This window comes from Humulus lupulus, chromosome 3 (genome assembly GCF_963169125.1).
Source record: "Humulus lupulus chromosome 3, drHumLupu1.1, whole genome shotgun sequence".
Lineage (NCBI taxonomy): Eukaryota > Viridiplantae > Streptophyta > Magnoliopsida > Rosales > Cannabaceae > Humulus > Humulus lupulus.
Window position 1 is genome coordinate 89,888,153 of NC_084795.1, and position 17,647 is coordinate 89,905,799.

General features: G+C 42.2%; 2 protein-coding genes and 1 pseudogene across 2 annotated transcripts; 1 reads left to right on the forward strand and 2 right to left on the reverse strand.

Moving 5' to 3' along the window:
* Window positions 1-4,161: 4,161 nt before the first annotated feature.
* LOC133824640 (uncharacterized mitochondrial protein AtMg00810-like) lies at window positions 4,162-5,181 on the forward strand. The gene has a single exon (XM_062257591.1). It carries the CDS (start codon window positions 4,162-4,164, stop codon window positions 5,179-5,181), a length of 1,020 nt encoding a protein of 339 aa, XP_062113575.1.
* A 1,312-nt stretch (window positions 5,182-6,493) lies between these two features.
* Window positions 6,494-7,209, reverse strand: LOC133822952 (uncharacterized; annotated as a pseudogene).
* Window positions 7,210-7,419: 210 nt separating this feature from the next.
* Window positions 7,420-10,071, reverse strand: LOC133822951 (putative methylesterase 11, chloroplastic). Its single transcript, XM_062255428.1, has 5 exons — window positions 9,989-10,071; window positions 9,078-9,317; window positions 8,737-8,880; window positions 8,156-8,287; window positions 7,420-8,026 (listed from the first exon to the last, which is right to left on the reverse strand). The coding sequence occupies exons 2-5, from the start codon at window positions 9,228-9,230 to the stop codon at window positions 7,748-7,750; spliced, it is 708 nt and encodes a 235-aa protein (XP_062111412.1). The 5' UTR covers window positions 9,231-9,317; window positions 9,989-10,071; the 3' UTR covers window positions 7,420-7,747.
* Window positions 10,072-17,647: the final 7,576 nt, after the last annotated feature.

Sequence of the window (17,647 nt, forward strand, 5' to 3'; positions counted from 1 at the left end):
CAACAAGAGCACGGAAGCCGAATCCTAAGTATGCCAATGCTGCTATAGCCAAAGAAGAAAAGTTTAGAGAACCAGATACATATGAAGAAGCGTCCTAGAATATCAAATGGATAGAAGCTATGAGAGAAGAGATAAGTGCACTAGAGAAGTATCAAACTTGGGAGCTGGTGCCAAAGCCAAAGGAAGTAAAACCCATTTCCTGCAAATGGGTATACAAGGTAAAAACTCGTCCTAATGGATCGATTGAGAGATATAAAGCCCAGTTAGTAGCTCGTGGATTCTCTCAATAGTATGGGCTAGACTATGATGAGACGTTCAGCCCAGTTGCCAAGATTACAACAGTACGAGTCTTGCTGGCGCTTGCAGCATGTAAAGACTGGAGACTATGGCAGATGGATGTGAAGAACGCCTTTCTACATGGAGAGCTAGATCGAGAAATATACATGGTGCAACCAAGAGGATTGAGGATAAAGTTCATCCTGGGTATGTTTGTAAACTGAAAAAGGTGCTCTATGGATTGAAGCAGGCTCCAAGAGCATGGTATGGCAAGATTGATGAGTTCTTAGTAGAGTGTGGATGTAACGCCCTGGATAGCCAAGACCGCTACACTGTGTACTTGTAGAGGTGCAAGACTCGCTAATCAAGTCATTATCTTAAAAACGTGTAATTAAACATGTAAGAACTAGGGTTAAAAAGGTTTTGGTCTCAAAAGACTCATTTTATATAATTAAACGGTTACATACACGAGATCCCAAAAGAAACAGAGTTAAAAGTTAATTTACAGACTCCCAAAAACATAAAAACACAAAGGTTAGCCATACTAAGGCAAAATAGACAATTTCTAGGTCTCGCGTCCCTGTCTACACCTCAACTGTGGCGGCTGAGCAGCTGGCTATGTACATTTCACTCGCAGAGCTCTCCAATCAGGGCTGATCAAGCTTACCCTTGCCTTTACCTGCACCACGTAGCACCCGTGAGCCAAGGCCCAGCAAGAAAACATCATATATAACACAATCAATGATATCAGACAGTTAATTCATTAAGCATGAACTCTCATCAAATAATCTACTGTTATCCCCAAAAATGGAGATTGATGACGTGACAATAGAGGTGACAAATGGCAATACATGGTCCGTAAAAGACACATTAAATAGTCAATAAATACATTGACTCCTCAGAGTTGTGATAAAGTGACCCGGTAGACTGATGAAGAGTTTTGACTGCTTGAGAGTGTCACGTCCAAGCCAAGTACATCCGAGGAGCAGTCCAAGTGCCCGGTCGGACCTTGGTCCGATGAAAGGCCAAGGTGAGGTCGGACCTTGGTCCGAGGAGTGCCAAAGGGACCTTGGTCCGAGGAGAGCCCAAGGGACCTTGGTCCGAGGAGAACCCAAGAGAGTGGTTCGAGGAGAGCCCGAGGGACCTTGGTCCGAGGAGACCCCAAGGGACCTTGGTCCGAGGAGAACCCAAGAGAGTGGTCCGAGGAGAGCCCAAGGGACCTTGGTCCGAGGAGACCCCAAGAATGTGGTCTTTATGCATATGTCCAGCAAGTGCATGGTTGTCCAAATAAAGAAATGGCATGCTAGAGGAGAGTGCCATGTTAGACGAGAGACATGGCATGCTAGAGGAGAGTGCCACGTTAGAGGAGAGACATGGCATGCTAGAGGAGAGTGCCATGTTAGAGGAAAGAAGTGCATGTCCTACCAGCATGCACATGTCCGACCAGCAAATGCTTGTCCTACCAGTACTTGCATATGTCCAGCATGCATGTGTCCGACCAGCACTTGCATGAGTGGTCAGTAGGAGATATGGGTCGACTAGATAGAGGAGGACTAAGTCAAGATTCCCAGAAATGGCTTCAACAAGAACCGGTCTTTGCACACGCGGGAATCTCTCCTTCTTCCCACAAATTGGGGGTTTTGTTACATTTTGAATGTTTTTTGTAATTTAAATGTAATAAATATAATAAAATATCCCTATTCTAGGGGATATCAGATATTTGATCCTAAGCATATAAATATGTGGCTTATGGGATTAGAAAAGGGCTTCTTCTTCTTCTTTTGAGATTTTTTGGGAAAATTTGGGTCTGAGGATTCTAGAGAGAGAAAGTGCTGGTATTTGAAAGAATTCTTGTATTTTTGCAATCTGTACTGAAGAAACTCAGTTGGCTCAGACCATCTGATCTTGAGTATAGATCTATAATCACAACTCTAAGTGGATTAGGCTATTACCGACTGATCGGGGCTGAACCACTATAAAAATCTTGTGTGTTCTTTATTTTCTTGATAAAACTGTCTGTGTTGTTTAAATTCTCTTGAAGGTTTATCGTTTTTGACGTTTTCACGTCGTTGGCTAAAAACACAATCAACATCTACAATAGACATTCAGCACATATATTCAGATTTAAGATGCAATCAATCACTCATATCACATAATACTTAGGACCGACGACTTAGGCCGCAACCTCTGTTTATCCCACTGACTCCGGCCTGCTTAAACCGAGCTCAGTGCATAATAAGCTATCCTCGGCTACCATTGGTCGAGCCACACCCTGTGCGCTAGTGTAACCCTTGGCACCCTTAGGTCGTTGGTTCACTAAATAGCTTGCATGGCATAATACCATCACTTCAAGCATTTACAATAGGAAACCCTTAGTCCCGCCACATATATTCAACCAGGTGCAGTTTTCTTACCTTTAGTCTTTACGGTTATTGATTATGAGCGACACTCCTCAACCATGATCCGTTCCCGAGCCTAAGCTTTTATCACCTAGTCACAACCAAGGTATAGGGTTCCATTAATATTCAAATATAGGTTTCTGGTTACAAAACTAACTCTCGGAAATCCGAATTCCACCAAGCACGGTGGTGAAACCAATCCCGAGCATACTATACCACATTTCCATGCCTAAAATCCCCAAAAGTTCAAGTACACAACTAAGGGCTGCGGCCCTTGAAGCTTAGCCGCAGCCCTAGCCTCAAAACAAAACCAAGGACCACCTTGGGCAAAGACACGCGTCGCGGCCCTTGCTTTGGGAGCCGCGGCGCCCACCCTTGGTCGAGCCTCCTTGGCTTTTCTTCATCCTAGGGCCGCAGCGCTCTAGAACAGAGCCGCGGCCCTTCCCTTCGTGCCCAGAAAACCCACCATTTCAAAGCTCAAAACCTCAGCCAAAACCACCCCTAAGCTCCCTACTTCAACACCCAACATTACCAAAGCTTATAGACCAACTTAAGCCACACAATTCAACAGAAAATTCAACTCAAAACTCATAGAAATCCCACTCTTAATCACTGAAAATTTAAGAACATAACCACTCAAACTAACCAGTCAAAAACCCAAACTCAAACCACTAATTCATAAATTTAAGCTTACCTTGTTAATGGAGTCCTTCTTCCAACCAAAAACCCAGCTGATTCCCAATGTTTTCCAACTCAAGTTCCACCCTAAACATCAATTGGACAATATCCTCAATAACCAGCTGAAACTCAAGGTTAAACCTCAGAAAACACATGGTTTAAATCCTTACCTTAACCTTGATTTGATTCCCCTGAATAAATCTTGAACTAAGCCTCAAAATCCAGATTCAATTCTCAGAAATTCCCAGCTTGTTCCCCTTTAGATTTCAGTGTTCCTTTTGCTTGTTTTTCCTTGAGAGAGAATAGAGAGTAAAGGCTGTAAAGAGTCGGTTTATTTTTTTTCCTTCTAAGGGTTTCCTTAAGTTTGTCTTATCCACTAAGTTATTTTCCAAGGCTCGGGGTGCCAGAATCGTCCCCGAGGGAAAAATGGTAAAATCCCCCAATATTCCCGCCTAGACTTCCTAACCTCAAATATATCTCCATACATTTATTTCCATAACCCGATAGTCTAAATAACTACCCGATACTTAAGATACCCCTGACTTATCCAAAGTCAGCTGATAAGCCCTGTTGCCACTTTTCCCTGCTAACTAGCCCTAAGATCGCCTCGAGTCGTGCTCTGCAAACCTACCCACATAATAATGTGGTTCTCACATTTATCACAAATGTATATCATATTATCATCTATTATCATGCAAACATTATTAATCATATAATTACACATTTAATCTAGTAATGCCCTCCTAGCACACTAATCAAGGCCCTTAAGCCTCATTAGCGAATTTGGGGTCGTTACAGTGGATATGTCATGGCACATGCAGATTCAAGCTTATTTGTTAAAGTAAAGGAAGCAAAGATCGCAGTTGTTTTGGTATATGTTGATGACCTCATCATCACTGGCGATGATGAAGTAGAAATTTGCCGAACAAAGGAGAACTTGTCAGTTCGCTTTCAAATGAAGGAACTTGGAGAATTGAAACACTTCCTTAGATTAGAAGTTGATCGAACTAAGAAAGGTTTATTTCTCTGTCAACAAAAATACACAAGAGATTTATTGCAAAGGTTTGGAATGCTCGAGTGCAAGCCCATCTCAATACCTATGGAAACTAATGCCAATTTATGTGTGCATGAAGGGAAGGACTTGCAAGATGGAGCAATGTATCGACAGCTGGTTGGTAGTCTAATTTATCTAACATTGACTCGATCAGATATCTCGTATGCAATTGGCGTAGCAAGTCGGTATATGCAACACCCAAAGAAACCTCATTTGGAAGCAGTGCGACGAATGCTAAGGTATGTCAAAGATACCATTGATTACGGTCTCTTTTATAAGAAAGGTGATGAGGTTAAGATAGTTGGATACTGTGATGTTGATTATGCTGGAGATCATGATACCCGTCGATCAACTACTGGGTATGTATTCAAGCTTGGATCTGGAGCTGTATCTTGGTGTAGCAAAAGGCAACCAACGATGTCATTGTCAACCACTGAAGCAGAATATAGAGCAGCAGCAATGGCAACTCAGGAAAGTACGTGGTTAATGCAACTAATGAAGGATCTACACCAATCTACAAACAATGCAATACCGCTTTATTGTGATAATCAGTCTGCTATTCACTTAGCAGAAAATCCAGTATTTCATGCAAGGACAAAGCACGTGGAAGTGCATTATCATTTTCTGAGAGAAAAAGTGCTTCAAGAAGAGATAGAGATGCAACAAATCAACACAGATGATCAAGTTGCTGACATATTCACCAAAGGACTAAGCACAATCAAGTTTTCGAAATTTAGAACTCAACTAAACCTCGTCAAACGAGAAGAAGCTTAGAGATTCGGTAATGAGGGGGAGTGTTAAAAGTCATTACTGTATCTTGAAATGCTCTAGAATTCTAAAATATACTAGGAAGAACATAGAACATTCTAGAAAGTTCTTGAATAGCTTAGAACTAATTAGACAATATAGAAAGTTCTAGAAACATTTAGAAAAATGAAGAAAGTAATTAAATAAATTATAAAGTTAGAAAATTCTAGAAAGATGTAGATGTTTCCTTTGTAGCATATAAATACAAATGTAATGTGTGTCCAATGTAGTAGCAAAGTGAGTGTCCAAAAAATGAGTCTAAGTGAATACTACATAAGTGTGTGTAAAGAGTGCGAGAGAAGTCACTAGTGAGTGTTCCAAAATAAAGTGTGTAAGTATTTAGTGTGTGTTGTGGTCAAATATTGTATTCAAGTCTTGGTGTAATTACTTTTGTAATAATAAAGTAATTACGTTTTCACGTATTGTGATGTTCAACAACTTGTGCTTGAGAGCCCATTTAGCTATTTTGACTTAAATGATGCATCTCCCACATTTGCAATCCTTTGACAGCTGCCCAGAAAAACTCTCTCAGATCATTCAATACGATGGTAGATGTCTTATTCTATTTCCTAATTAAATACCCATTCTACTCTCAAAAAATAAAATAAAAATCCTCTCAAGCAATTATCAGTTAGTGAAATGCACTACGTAGCAACTATGTACCTGTTATATTTTAGCCATCGATTAAAGCACCAATGGTTAATAAAACGTACGCACCGGTGCGGGTGATCTGTACGCCCGCACCGAAGAAACACCCTTTATATATATATATATAACACAGTAGAAGAATAGAAAACCCAAACTGATGTATTACTTTTCTGCACTACAATTCGTACATCTAGGAGAGCTCTTTCTATAGAGCTATTGACTCACCACTAACACTAGAAAATAGGTCCACTACTACATCATATCTCACAACTAATAGCTTAACCTGCACTACATCCATTATCTCCTAGGATTACTAAAATACTACACCACTACACCTAAAGACTCAGTCAAATAGTCACATAATGAAAAGCGATAATCATTAATACATTTTTCCAACAAAAAAGAGACCCTTGAGATTACATCTCCACAGTAGCGGAGCCCAAAGAAATATTATGGAGCCAATTTTTTCTTTTTTATTTTTTGTGAAAACCAAGAAGTCATTTACTAAATAGACCAAAATGTAAAATAGACCCTGAAAAGGGTATATTTCCATTGATTTCTCTTCATGTATGATATGAGTAATGATCACACATATATATAAATAATATTTATATATCTTATTGGCAAAAAATGAAAAAAAAAATTATAGTTCTAGAGAGTGCTTATTTTTAGTGTGGTTGGTAAATTTTCCAACGAAGTCAAGCTGACAAAGACGTTATACAAGAGCCATAGAAGACAACCAAAGAGACAGAGGACCAAGCATTCATAGCATGAAAGGAAAGCTAATGAAAAGCATCCAATTGCTGACAAGACAAGGGCCAAAATAAAGCCTTTCTCAAATACTGCGTCCGTAACATTCAAAGACGAAGAAAACTCAGACGAAACATTGTTCATCATGAAATTGGCATCAAGAAGAAATCCAATGGCCATCGACCCGAACAGGAAGCTTACTGACAGAAAAAGTGACGACGAACCGTACTTCAAAGCGTACATCTTACTTGATTGAGACCCGAAAATCGGATGGATGCCGAAGAGATTGCTGGCCGCCAGTGATAGTACCCCTAGAATGGCTACCGTGGCGGTGAGTATGGTCTCCATTAGAGTGTTTCTCAAGCTTTGAATTGCCAGCATACTTTTCTTGTCGTCTCCCTAAATGAACAATAAGGGTCAAAATCCTATTATGAAAATGAGAAATACTCTGTTTTTCTTTTAATTAATCCATAAATATTTGATACTTACATCTTGTAACTGCAGAAACCAAGCTCTCCGTTTTAAGGCGTTGATGCCAAAGGTTGTATGAGAAGGCTTGGTCTTGAAGCAGTGCAAAAGGTAGGCATGGTAACCCACTCAAGGGGACCAGTATGGTGTCCAATAAACAACCAATCTCATATCACAGACACTGAACTCGATAAGCTCTTACACATTTATTTATATTTATATATATATATATATATATATATTAGAAAAGAAGAGTAATGTTCACTTTTAGGTTTGTGTGGCTAGTGGGGTGTATGTCAAGTCGCAGTAATTTTTCAAGTGGATCCAATGTGTAATACATTATACATATATAAAATGTATGCATTGGCTTTTCTTGTATAGAATAGCTTAATTAATATTGGCTTGAAACATCAAAAATCCAAACATACACAACAAATGGCTCATTTCCCACTTGCACCAAATTTCTTCTATTTACAACAATTCAAAAAAAAAAACCTACTTCCAATTTGAGCTCTCAAAGTCTCACACCAATAAAATAATGAATCTAAACATTGTACATGCAACAATGAAAATTCTGCATGATGCAGCTTAATAATCTACACATTGTAGCCTTAAAATGTAAGCATTGTAGCATTCTAGGCTCTTTGGTGTCCTTTGGAAATAAGTTTTACTTTGGTAGAATCTGAGCTATCTCTACTAATATCTTATGTAAAGCTTGAGGCCTAGAGAAAAAAGGTGAATGATCAGAGCCCTTGATTCGAAAAACATGTTCAGGTGGATTCGAGTTGATCATAATCTCCTGTAGAGCAGGACTTATGGCATGATCTTCTTGTGTTACAATGTAAAACCGGCGCACCAAGCCATAATTCACTTGGGATAGAGAGAGCTTCTCCATAACTGGTGCAAAAGGAGCAGGCCTCATTGATAATGAGGCCAATGCAACATCCTGAAATTGGAATAGTCATAAAAAAATAAAAATAAAAAACTTCATCAACAGCAGCTCCAAATGACAGTTATTCGGCTTTGATTAGAACTAAGCGAGAAATGCTTCATTATGAAGTGTTAAGCAGCATACCTTAGAAGGACTTTGATTGAAGAAAAGATCTTTGACCAATTCTTTGCTGTGATCTATAGCAGTAGGAGGCTTATCCTTCCCATTAGCATACATGAATATCTGTGCCTGCTGCATTAGATCATTTGGCCCTAACTGCAAAATGTCATAAAACAGTTATCTCAATACGTAATTTTAGCCACACTAAAGTCACTTTGTAAGCGTTAATAAACCATGAATTCATACTAAACTGACAGATCAAGCTAAGGGCTACAATTGTTTAAAGAGGCTATCAATTGCTTTGTTCATTTGATATCTTCTGGGGTCAGATTCTAAAACATTTAATGGAATAATTTGGTGGTCAGAAGGGTGATATAACACAATAAACAATAAAAAAGCAAAAGGGAGCGCACACACAGATTTATATATTTGAGTCCAGAAAACAACTTTAGAGGAGGGTTTTAAGTTTGCTGCATTTTTTTAGGGAATTAGAGGTGCATACCTTTGAGTGAGTGATAAGCTATACCTTTTTTTATATAAAAAACAATATTTGTCACTTTATATATTCTTTTTTTATGAGTCAATATGTACAGAGGAGAACCAACCTGTCGAGAAAACAAATCAAGGGTACTCTGCCCACTAGCCAACATTGTTGCAGCAATGAATATGGATTTTGCAACTTTGGATGGAAATAACTCCATTGCATAAGATATACAAGCCCCACCAAAATCATGTCCCACCAGAACTACCTGCACTTATCCAAAATAATATATAAGTTATACGCATTCAGAACTTGAAAGGAATAGTTTTAAAGTTTGATTAATAAAGAATCCCAATATCAATTTTCTATTCAAGATGCTAATTAAATATTGGTTAAAATTATGTGAAATTGATCCAAACAACATTACAATCACGAAGAAGAAAGAGAAAGATAGAGGGTGCAAACCTTCTTTCCATCCTCTAGTTTCTCAAGAATATCAGTTAATGGCTTTACGTATAGTGCAAGACTAGTAATGCTGTTCGTATCAGATGATTGGACCCCAGAACCAGTTAAGTCAACTGCATCAACTTTAAAGCCTCCTTCTTCTAATAGTGTCATAGTTTTATACCAACACCAGGCACCAAATCCACCTCCATGAACAAGAATAAAATGATTGGTTTCTAGACCCTCAACACTCTTCGTGTCCTATGAGAGAACAAAAAAAAACTTCATTAGTTCAAGGAAAGACAAAAAAGGTACATTATAATCAACAAACTTATTCTAGACTGGAAGACAAATTCAGGGTGAAAATGGTTTCTGTTGGATTGAGCATTTGAGCTAATGAAATAAAGAACAGTACTCGGTAACAGCACAAGTATTAACTTTCAATTTTAAAGTCGAATGATGTGATTTTCCTTAAGTGGTGGAGTACATTTCACTCTGAATCTTTTTTAACCAATAACCATCATCTAAAGAAGTGGAGCATAGAAACATAGCTTTAGTTTAGTGCACGTTTTGATATATTACAAGTCTTATGTGAATAACGGTCAACTTCTGGGTTGAACTTGAACAGTTCAGAAAATCCCACAATGTAATCAAAGATAGATTTAAATAAATTTAGAGGTAGCTTAAACACCAACTGAATAAACCCATGTTGCTACAGGTGTTTGAAATTCAACATTTGACCGACTCGGTCAAACCAAAAATTAATCATGAAATGTATAGAGAGGAAGAAAAAAAACGAACTTCAGAGAAAACGGAAAATTAAACCATCAAATGAAATAAACCCATTTGGGCATACAATCACTCGATAATAAGAAATTCAGAGAGGCCAAAAATACACACATATAAATATATATACATAATAAGGAACTGACCTGTGAAACGAGAAGCTCCTGAGGGTGAAGCAAGGTATCTGAACCAGAGCGTAGCCTAGAACTTGAGCTCTTAACAAAGGCTTGCTCTTAACACTGGCCTCGTGCTAATGAATCGGTGATCGACATTTCCTTCCATACAAAGCCTCATAAGGAGCCATCTTGATGGAGTCATGATAGCTGTTGTTGTAAGATAACTCTATCAGTGGAAGCTTCTCATTCCATGACCCTTGAAAGTCGAGCATGCAAGCTCTTAGCATATCTTCCAGGGTCTGAATTGTTCGTTCGCTTTGACCGTCTGTTTGCAGGTGGAAAGAAGTGTTGAACTTCAGTTTAGTACTCAACCTCGTTTGGATTCTATCCCAGAATGCTGGGGTGAAACGTCCATCGCCATATGACACGATGGAGTTGGGTACACCATGCAGTCTCACTATTTCTGCAATGTAAATAGCTGCTAACTTATGTGCCCCATAAGTTACCTTGATCGACAAGAAATGAGCAGACTTAGTCAGCCTATCTACGATAATCCAAATGGCATCGTGCCCCTTGGGAGTGGTTGGTAGACCTGTGACAAAGTCTATAGTGGCCATCTCCCACTTCCATTCCGGAATTTCTAAGGGCTGCAACAATCCAGCTGGCCGTTGATGCTCAGCCTTTGTCTGCTGACAAGTCAAGCAGTGCACCACATATTATGTTGTCTCCCTTTTCACCCCAGACCACCAAAAGTACTTCTTCAAGTCTTGGTGCATTTTCGTGGTGCACGGATGCATGGCATAAGGAGCATTATGTCCCTCGAAAAATATCTGCTTCTTGATCTCGTCATCGTCCGAAACACATATTGTAGCAACCCAAATTTGCTAATAAGGCTTAGGGCCTTGATTAGCGTGCCTGGAGGGCAATAAGTGATTTATTATTATTATATGTGATATTTGTGATATTTTGGTGATATATTTGTGATGCACGATCTGAGACAGTCCTAGAGAACGAGTTAGCTAGAAAGTCACAACGGGGTCAAATACCCGGCGGGAGGAGCTAAGGGGTATTTCAGGGATATTATAATGTGTTCGGGAATTATTTAATAACAGGTAGTAATTAAATAATGGTTGGGATATGTCGGGATTAATAAGGATTTATTAGACTATTCGGGGACTTAGCGGGGTATGGAAAATGACTGAAACACCCTTGGGTTATTAAAGGATTATGGGTGTGGATGCTCAAAATTTCATGCTTGTAAAAGACCCAAAGTACATGCTCAGGTCCCATGAACGTCTAAATATATGGTTGAGTAGCGATGGCCTCGGGCCACCATAGCCTCGCACGTTTGCCCATATGGCCCAGCATCTCCTGTGGCTACCTAGATGGCATCGCGCCTCGTGAGGGTGGCATGCACCTCGGACGCCTCACGCACCCAGGAATCTCGTGAGGCTGCACCACCCCGGAGGCCCACGGGTGCCCTGCGCGCGCATATGAACGCCTTGTGTGCCCAGGCATCTCGCGAGGCCCCTTTGTCTCGCACGCCCCTGCTGGCACGCACACGCCTCATGTGCCCAGGTGTCTCGCGAGGCCCCTCCGTCTCACACACCCTTGTTTGCCCACACACACCTCGCGTGCCGAGGCGTCTCGCGAGGCCCCTCCATCTCGCACGCCCCTGCTGGCATGAACACGCCTCGTGTGCCCAGGCATCTCGCGAGGCCCCTCCGTCTCGCACGCCCCTGCTGGCACGCACATGTCTCGCGTGCCTAGGCGTCTCGCGAGGCCGCACATGAGCGCCTTGCGTGCCCCAGGAGCCTCGCGAGGCCTCTACGTCTCACGCGTCCATAGTGCCTCGCATTTGTGTTGCCTCACCGGCCTTATTGCATGCTATGCTCACCTCGTTGAAAGGGCCCTACGTCACTTGGTGGGGTTGGGGCCACCAACGAGATACCCCGTCTTCAGTTAGTCGGTTGGGACCACTTACATGGAGGCCAACCAGAGATGTTGTTCAAGGTGGCCTACAAGAGTCAAGAAATAGGAACAAGGTACCTTTAAAGGGGTACATACCTGTCTGCATAGATGAAGCCATAGACCTGACACCTGTACTCGACAAGTAGTGGCGATAAGGGATAGTACAAAGAGTGGCGGCACCACTTTCACACCTCTGACCATGTACTGGAGCCAACACCACTACCCGTGAGACCACTCTCCTGACAGTGTACTTGCGTACCATCTCGTCCCCTGGACCACAATGTATCAGGGGCCATTAGAGCCCACTATAAAAAGAACCACGCTTCCACACGGAAGGGGGTTGGAAAAAATACTGTAGCACTACACCATAAGAAATACAAATTCAGTTCACCATTTTCTTTCTGCAACTGTTCTTTGAGTTTCCAATTAGATCTTTGAAGTTTTCTTTTCATTTGATAATCTCTACATTTCTATTTTTCTAATTTAACTTGGTTGACGAGTTCTCACCGTCAACAATGGGCAAGTTAAAGGGTTATTTTGGTCATTTTGGTTATAGGATGATCTTATGTTAGGCAACTGGGGTTATCCTTAGTTTCTAGGCATATTCTGGAAGGGAAAGAAAGAAGCAAAAATTAGAAGGAACTCTCCTTCTCTCCCACGTGTAACTCTCTCTCTCTCTCTCACTATTTTGAAGCTTGGAAGGTGTTTGGGATTTTTGGAGGAGAAAGCTCTGAATTTAAGCTGAGAGTTTGGGAAATCAAAGCTTGGAGTAGATTATAAACAGCTGAGGGTCAAAACCATTCTTGAGGTAAAGATTTAAGCTTGAATTCTGTTTAATTTTTCCTCTGTTTTGCTGAAGTTTGAGGGGTTAAAGTTTAGATAATTGAACTTGAGTTATAGTAGGATTTTGGTTGGTTTTTCTGGGCTTATGTGTTGCTTAAAGTGTAATAGGATGATTATGGGACTCAATTCTGTTGTTGGGGTACGTTTGGGATGATTTCCAGGGGAGTTAACTTGTGAAAATTGCATGGAATTTTCTGGGTTTCGGGGTTGAGTCGTGGCCCTGTTCATCAGCGTCGCAGCCCGCTTGAGTTTATAGGCTAGTGGGGCTTCAGGAAATTTCCCAGGCACTGCGGCGCAAGGTTTGGGCATCGCGACCCTATGCTGGCAGATGTGTGGCAATTTTTCCTCTGTCTTGGGGCCCGCCGCGGCGCTTAAGGGAGGCTGAGTCGCGGCCCAAATGTGGATTTTTGGCAAAATGAGGGTTTTTAGCTCGAGAACTTGAACGTTAAGGCTCGGGAAGGTTTCTACTACCCAGTTTGGTAGAAACCAAGGTCCCGGAGGTTAGAATTATGATTCAAAACTATTTAATGGATTAGAACGTGATGGTTGATTATTGTTCATGCGTTGTGACTAGGATTTCTTCAAGGCTCGGGTTAGGGGAATGTGCTCGTGATCGCGGTGCGCGGATAGCTCGAGACACAGGTAAGGAAACTGTTGTACCCATAGAGCTGTGTTGCAGGGCACGACCCTATATGATTGTGTTGCAAGGTGTAGCCCTTTGATAGAGTTTATTCATGTTTAAGTATTTGCTTTATTATGCTATGTGTGCATATATGAGATTGAACGGCAAAGGCCGAGAATGGTGAAGGCCGAGAACGGCAAGGGGCCAGGAGCAGCGTTTAGCACGTGGAGTGCGAGTTGTCAGAGCGAGACCCTATAGGATACTTGGGATATCCTTACGGAGTGGACCGCAAACCCAGGGCCTGGTAAAGTACCTGGGACGGTATGGTCGTATGTGTTTAGCCTGTTGGCAGCTTGAATATATGTTGAATGATAAATATGTATATGTTATTTCCTTGTGAGGGTTTTCTTGTTGGGCTTCGGCTCACGGGTGCTCTATGGTGCAGGTAAGGGCAAGGGGAAGGTCGACCAACCATGAGTACGGAGAGCGTGAAGTGGCGCGTACATGTTTGGCTTGCCTGGCCACCACGGCCAAGGGTATTTTGGGAGATGGTTGTACTAAACCTAGATTTTTTCGTTTAGCCGACTTTTATCATATTTTTGAGTTGTAAATATTTTTAAACAGTATTTTGGGATCCCAAATGTTAAATGCTTTATGTTTTTCAATGAATGGAATTATTTTCAAAATATAAGGCTCTGATTATGGTTTAATCACACTTTTGCCTTAAAACCTCGATTAGCGAGTTAATTGCACGTTTTGAACTCACTTAGTAACGACTCTAAGGCAGTAGGGCGTTACAACTTGGTATCAGAGCGAGCCAAGGTTTATGCTTTCTGGAGATTGACCGAACATGTACACTCGCTATCAATGACAAGTTCGACTCAGGGTTGGTTGGTAATAATTGACTTATATGCTTGAATATGTGCTTGAATGCCCTGTTTGCCTGCTTACTTTATATAGAGCATGATGAATGAGTTAACATATGCATGATGCCAGGGCATGGCCCGTTGTGTGTTATATGCTATCTGTATGTTATATGGATTGTTGTTTATGGTTGGCTGATGTGATTGGGAGGTGGTTTTGGATGTTGTCATCTTGCCTGATGAGCGGCGTCATTGATTGCAGGAATATTGTTGTGATGCCTCGACAATCATCTAGACTCCGCGGCAGTAGGGCCGAGGATGACAACCAGGGTCAGGACCCTCCACCTGCCCCATAGAACTAGCAACAGATGTTTGCCAAAATGGAAGCAAGACTGCAATGAACAAAGGAAGAACTTTGGCAGTTGAGATAGCAGGCCCCTCCACAGGTCACTAGGTTGCCAGTTCAGCAGGTTGTGGCGCCAGTGACAGTTCAGCCTATTATGGAGAACAGGTGGGAACCTTTGTATGAAAGGTTCAGGAAACAGCATCCTCCCACCTTCGAGGGTGGACCAGACCCACTGCAGGCAGAGCAGTGGATGAATATGGTTTCCTCTATCCTGGATTTCATGAGGGTTGAGGGGAAGGAGAGGGTAGCTTGTGCTAGCTACATGTTCAGAGAGGATGCCCGTATCTGGTGGGATGTAGTAGTTCAGAGGAGGAATGTGACAGTGATGACTTGGGAAGAGTTCAGGAACATTTTTAATGAGAAATATTATAGCGTTGCAGTCCGAGCTGCGAAGGTTGACGAGTTTATCAACCTGACTCAGAATCGGTTGACCGTGACAGAGTATGCTATGAAATTTGACCGATTGGCGAAGTTTGTGCCAGATTTAGTGCCGACAGATGCGGCAAGAAGACACAGATTTGTACGGGGATTGAACGTTTTGATCGCCCGTGATGTGAAGATTACTTTAGATCTAGAGACTACTACCTATGCTCAAGTTGTGGACAAGGCCCTTACAGCTGAGGGGGCCGAGGACCAGATTTGGAGAGAAAGCGCTGTTAGGCGCGATGCCAGGAGGACGGTGCCTCCTTTTAATGGATCCAGTCGGGGTAGTGGCTCTAGTGAGCAGAAGAGAAAGGCCTCAGATTCTTTTGTTTCTCCTAACTCGGAAAGGAGGGCGCGGGGTGCTTTTGGTGGCCGACAGGGCGGAGGTGACAACTGGAGGAGTTTTCCAGTGTGTCCTCGGTGCTGGCGGCGTCATCAGGGAGAGTGCAGGATTAGGGCCTGCTTTGTCTGTGGGAGTGCCAATCATCTGTAGAAGGACTGCCCATAAGCCAGGAAAGAGGATCTGAAGCAGGGCGACAGTCTCGCTCCTGCCAGAGCGTTCACTTTGACTCAGACTGAGGCGGAGGCTAGCCCATCGGTTGTGACAGGTCAGATTTCTAGTGCTAGGTTTTCTTATACTGCATTGTTTGATTCGGGAGCTACTCATTCATTTGTGTCTGCTAGAGTGCTAGATCAGTTGTGTAGACCTAGTGTTTTGTATGCTAGGGGTTTTCAGACTCTATTGCCGACTGGGGAACTGGTAGTCTCTAGGAGATGGATTAGAGCATTGCCAGTAAAGATAGATGGTAGGGAGTTATCTGTTGATCTTATTGAGCTAGTGATGGATGACTTCGATATGATCCTAGGGATGGATTGGTTATCGAAGTATGGGGAGAAAATTGACTGCAAGCGCAGGATGGTGATGTTTGAACCAGAAGGGGAGGTACCCTTTGTATTTGTGGGGACAGTTAGTGGACCGCGAGTACCTATGATTTCAGCACTAAAGGCTAGAGACCTGATGCAGGAAGGTTGCATAGGATTCCTAGCGAATGTTGTGGATACCTCTAAGGTTGTGTCGGTTGGACCGAGGGAGACCAGATTGGTGTGTGAGTTTCCAGATTTATTTTCAGCGGATCTGCCAGGGTTGCTGCCGCAGCGGGAGATTGATTTTTTTATAGAGTTTGCGCCAGAGGCGGAGCCAGTATCTAGGACACCTTACAAAATGGCTCCAACTGAGTTGAAGGAGTTGAAGATTCAGTTGCAGGATTTACTGGATTTGGGGTTCATCAAACCGAGTTTCTCGCCATGGGGTGCTCCAGTGTTGTTTGTTAAGAAGAAGGATGGATCTCTTAGGATGTGTATTGACTACAGGGAGTTGAACAAGTTGACCATTAAGAACAAGTATCCACTGCCTAGGATCGACGATTTATTCGACCAGCTACAGGGAAGGATAATGTTTTCCAAGATTGATCTCCGGTCAGGTTACCATTAGTTAAGGATTAAAGAAGAGGACATACCAAAGACTGCTTTCCGAACGAGGTATGGACACTATGAATTCCTGGTTATGTCCTTTTGATTAACCAATGCCCCATCAACTTTTATGGATATGATGAATAGGGTTTTCAAGGACTATATGGATAAGTTTGTGATTGTGTTCATCGACGACATTTTGGTGTACTCTCAGTCAGAGACAGAGCATGAGAAACATCTGCGATTGGTATTGCAGTGGTTGAGGGAGCATAGGTTATATGCTAAGTTCAGCAAGTGCGAGTTCTGGTTACCGCAAGTTACATTTCTGGGCCATATCATCAATAAGGAGGGGATTCTGGTTGACCCAGGTAAGATTGAGGCAGTGAGAGATTGGCCTAGACCGAGCAATGTTCCTGAAGCGAGGATTTTTCTAGGATTGGCAGGACATTATCGGTGGCTCGTTGAGGAGTTCTCCAGGATAGCTACGCCGTTGACAGAATTTACAAAGAAGAAGATGAAGTATGTTTGGACAGACAGATGTGAGAACAATTTCAAGGAGTTGAAGCGGGGACTAATCACCGCGCCAGTGTTGAGTCTGCCGACAGATAATGAGAAGTTTGTGGTTTATTGTGATGCTTCCAGACAGGGTTTAGGGTGTGTGTTGATGCAAGCTGGTAAGGTGATAGCCTACGCATCGAGGAAATTAAAGGAATATGAGCAGAGATATCCCACGCATGATCTGGAGTTGGCAGCGGTGGTATTTGCACTTAAGATTTGGAGACATTATCTATATGGTGAGAAGTGCGAGATATACGCCGACCATAAGAGTTTGAAGTACTTCTTTACTCAGAAGGATCTAAATATGCGCCAGAGGCGGTGGCTAGAGTTGGTTAAGGATTATGATTGTGATATCCTATACCATCCTGGGAAGGCTAATGTAGTGGTTGATGGATTGAGTCGGAAGGGCCCAGGACAGTTGTTCAGTTCGAGGCAGATATCCAATAAATTAGTGGAGGAGATGACCAGAGCGGGAATAGAGTTGGTGGTTGGTCAGTTAGCCAACATCACTCTTCAGTCTACACTTCTTGGGA

Excerpts from the sequence above, each read along its gene's own strand:
- LOC133824640 (XM_062257591.1), top strand. The coding sequence starts at position 4,162 with ATGGCACATGCAGATTCAAGCTTATTTGTTAAAGTAAAGGAAGCAAAG.
- LOC133822951 (XM_062255428.1), bottom strand. The coding sequence starts at position 9,230 with ATGACACTATTAGAAGAAGGAGGCTTTAAAGTTGATGCAGTTGACTTA. Across the intron at positions 8,288-8,736 it reads TTGATTTGTTTTCTCGACAG|TTAGGGCCAAATGATCTAAT; the intron begins GTTGGTTCTCCT and ends GACATTTTGCAG. Across the intron at positions 8,027-8,155 it reads TCAATCAAAGTCCTTCTAAG|GATGTTGCATTGGCCTCATT; the intron begins GTATGCTGCTTA and ends TTCCAATTTCAG.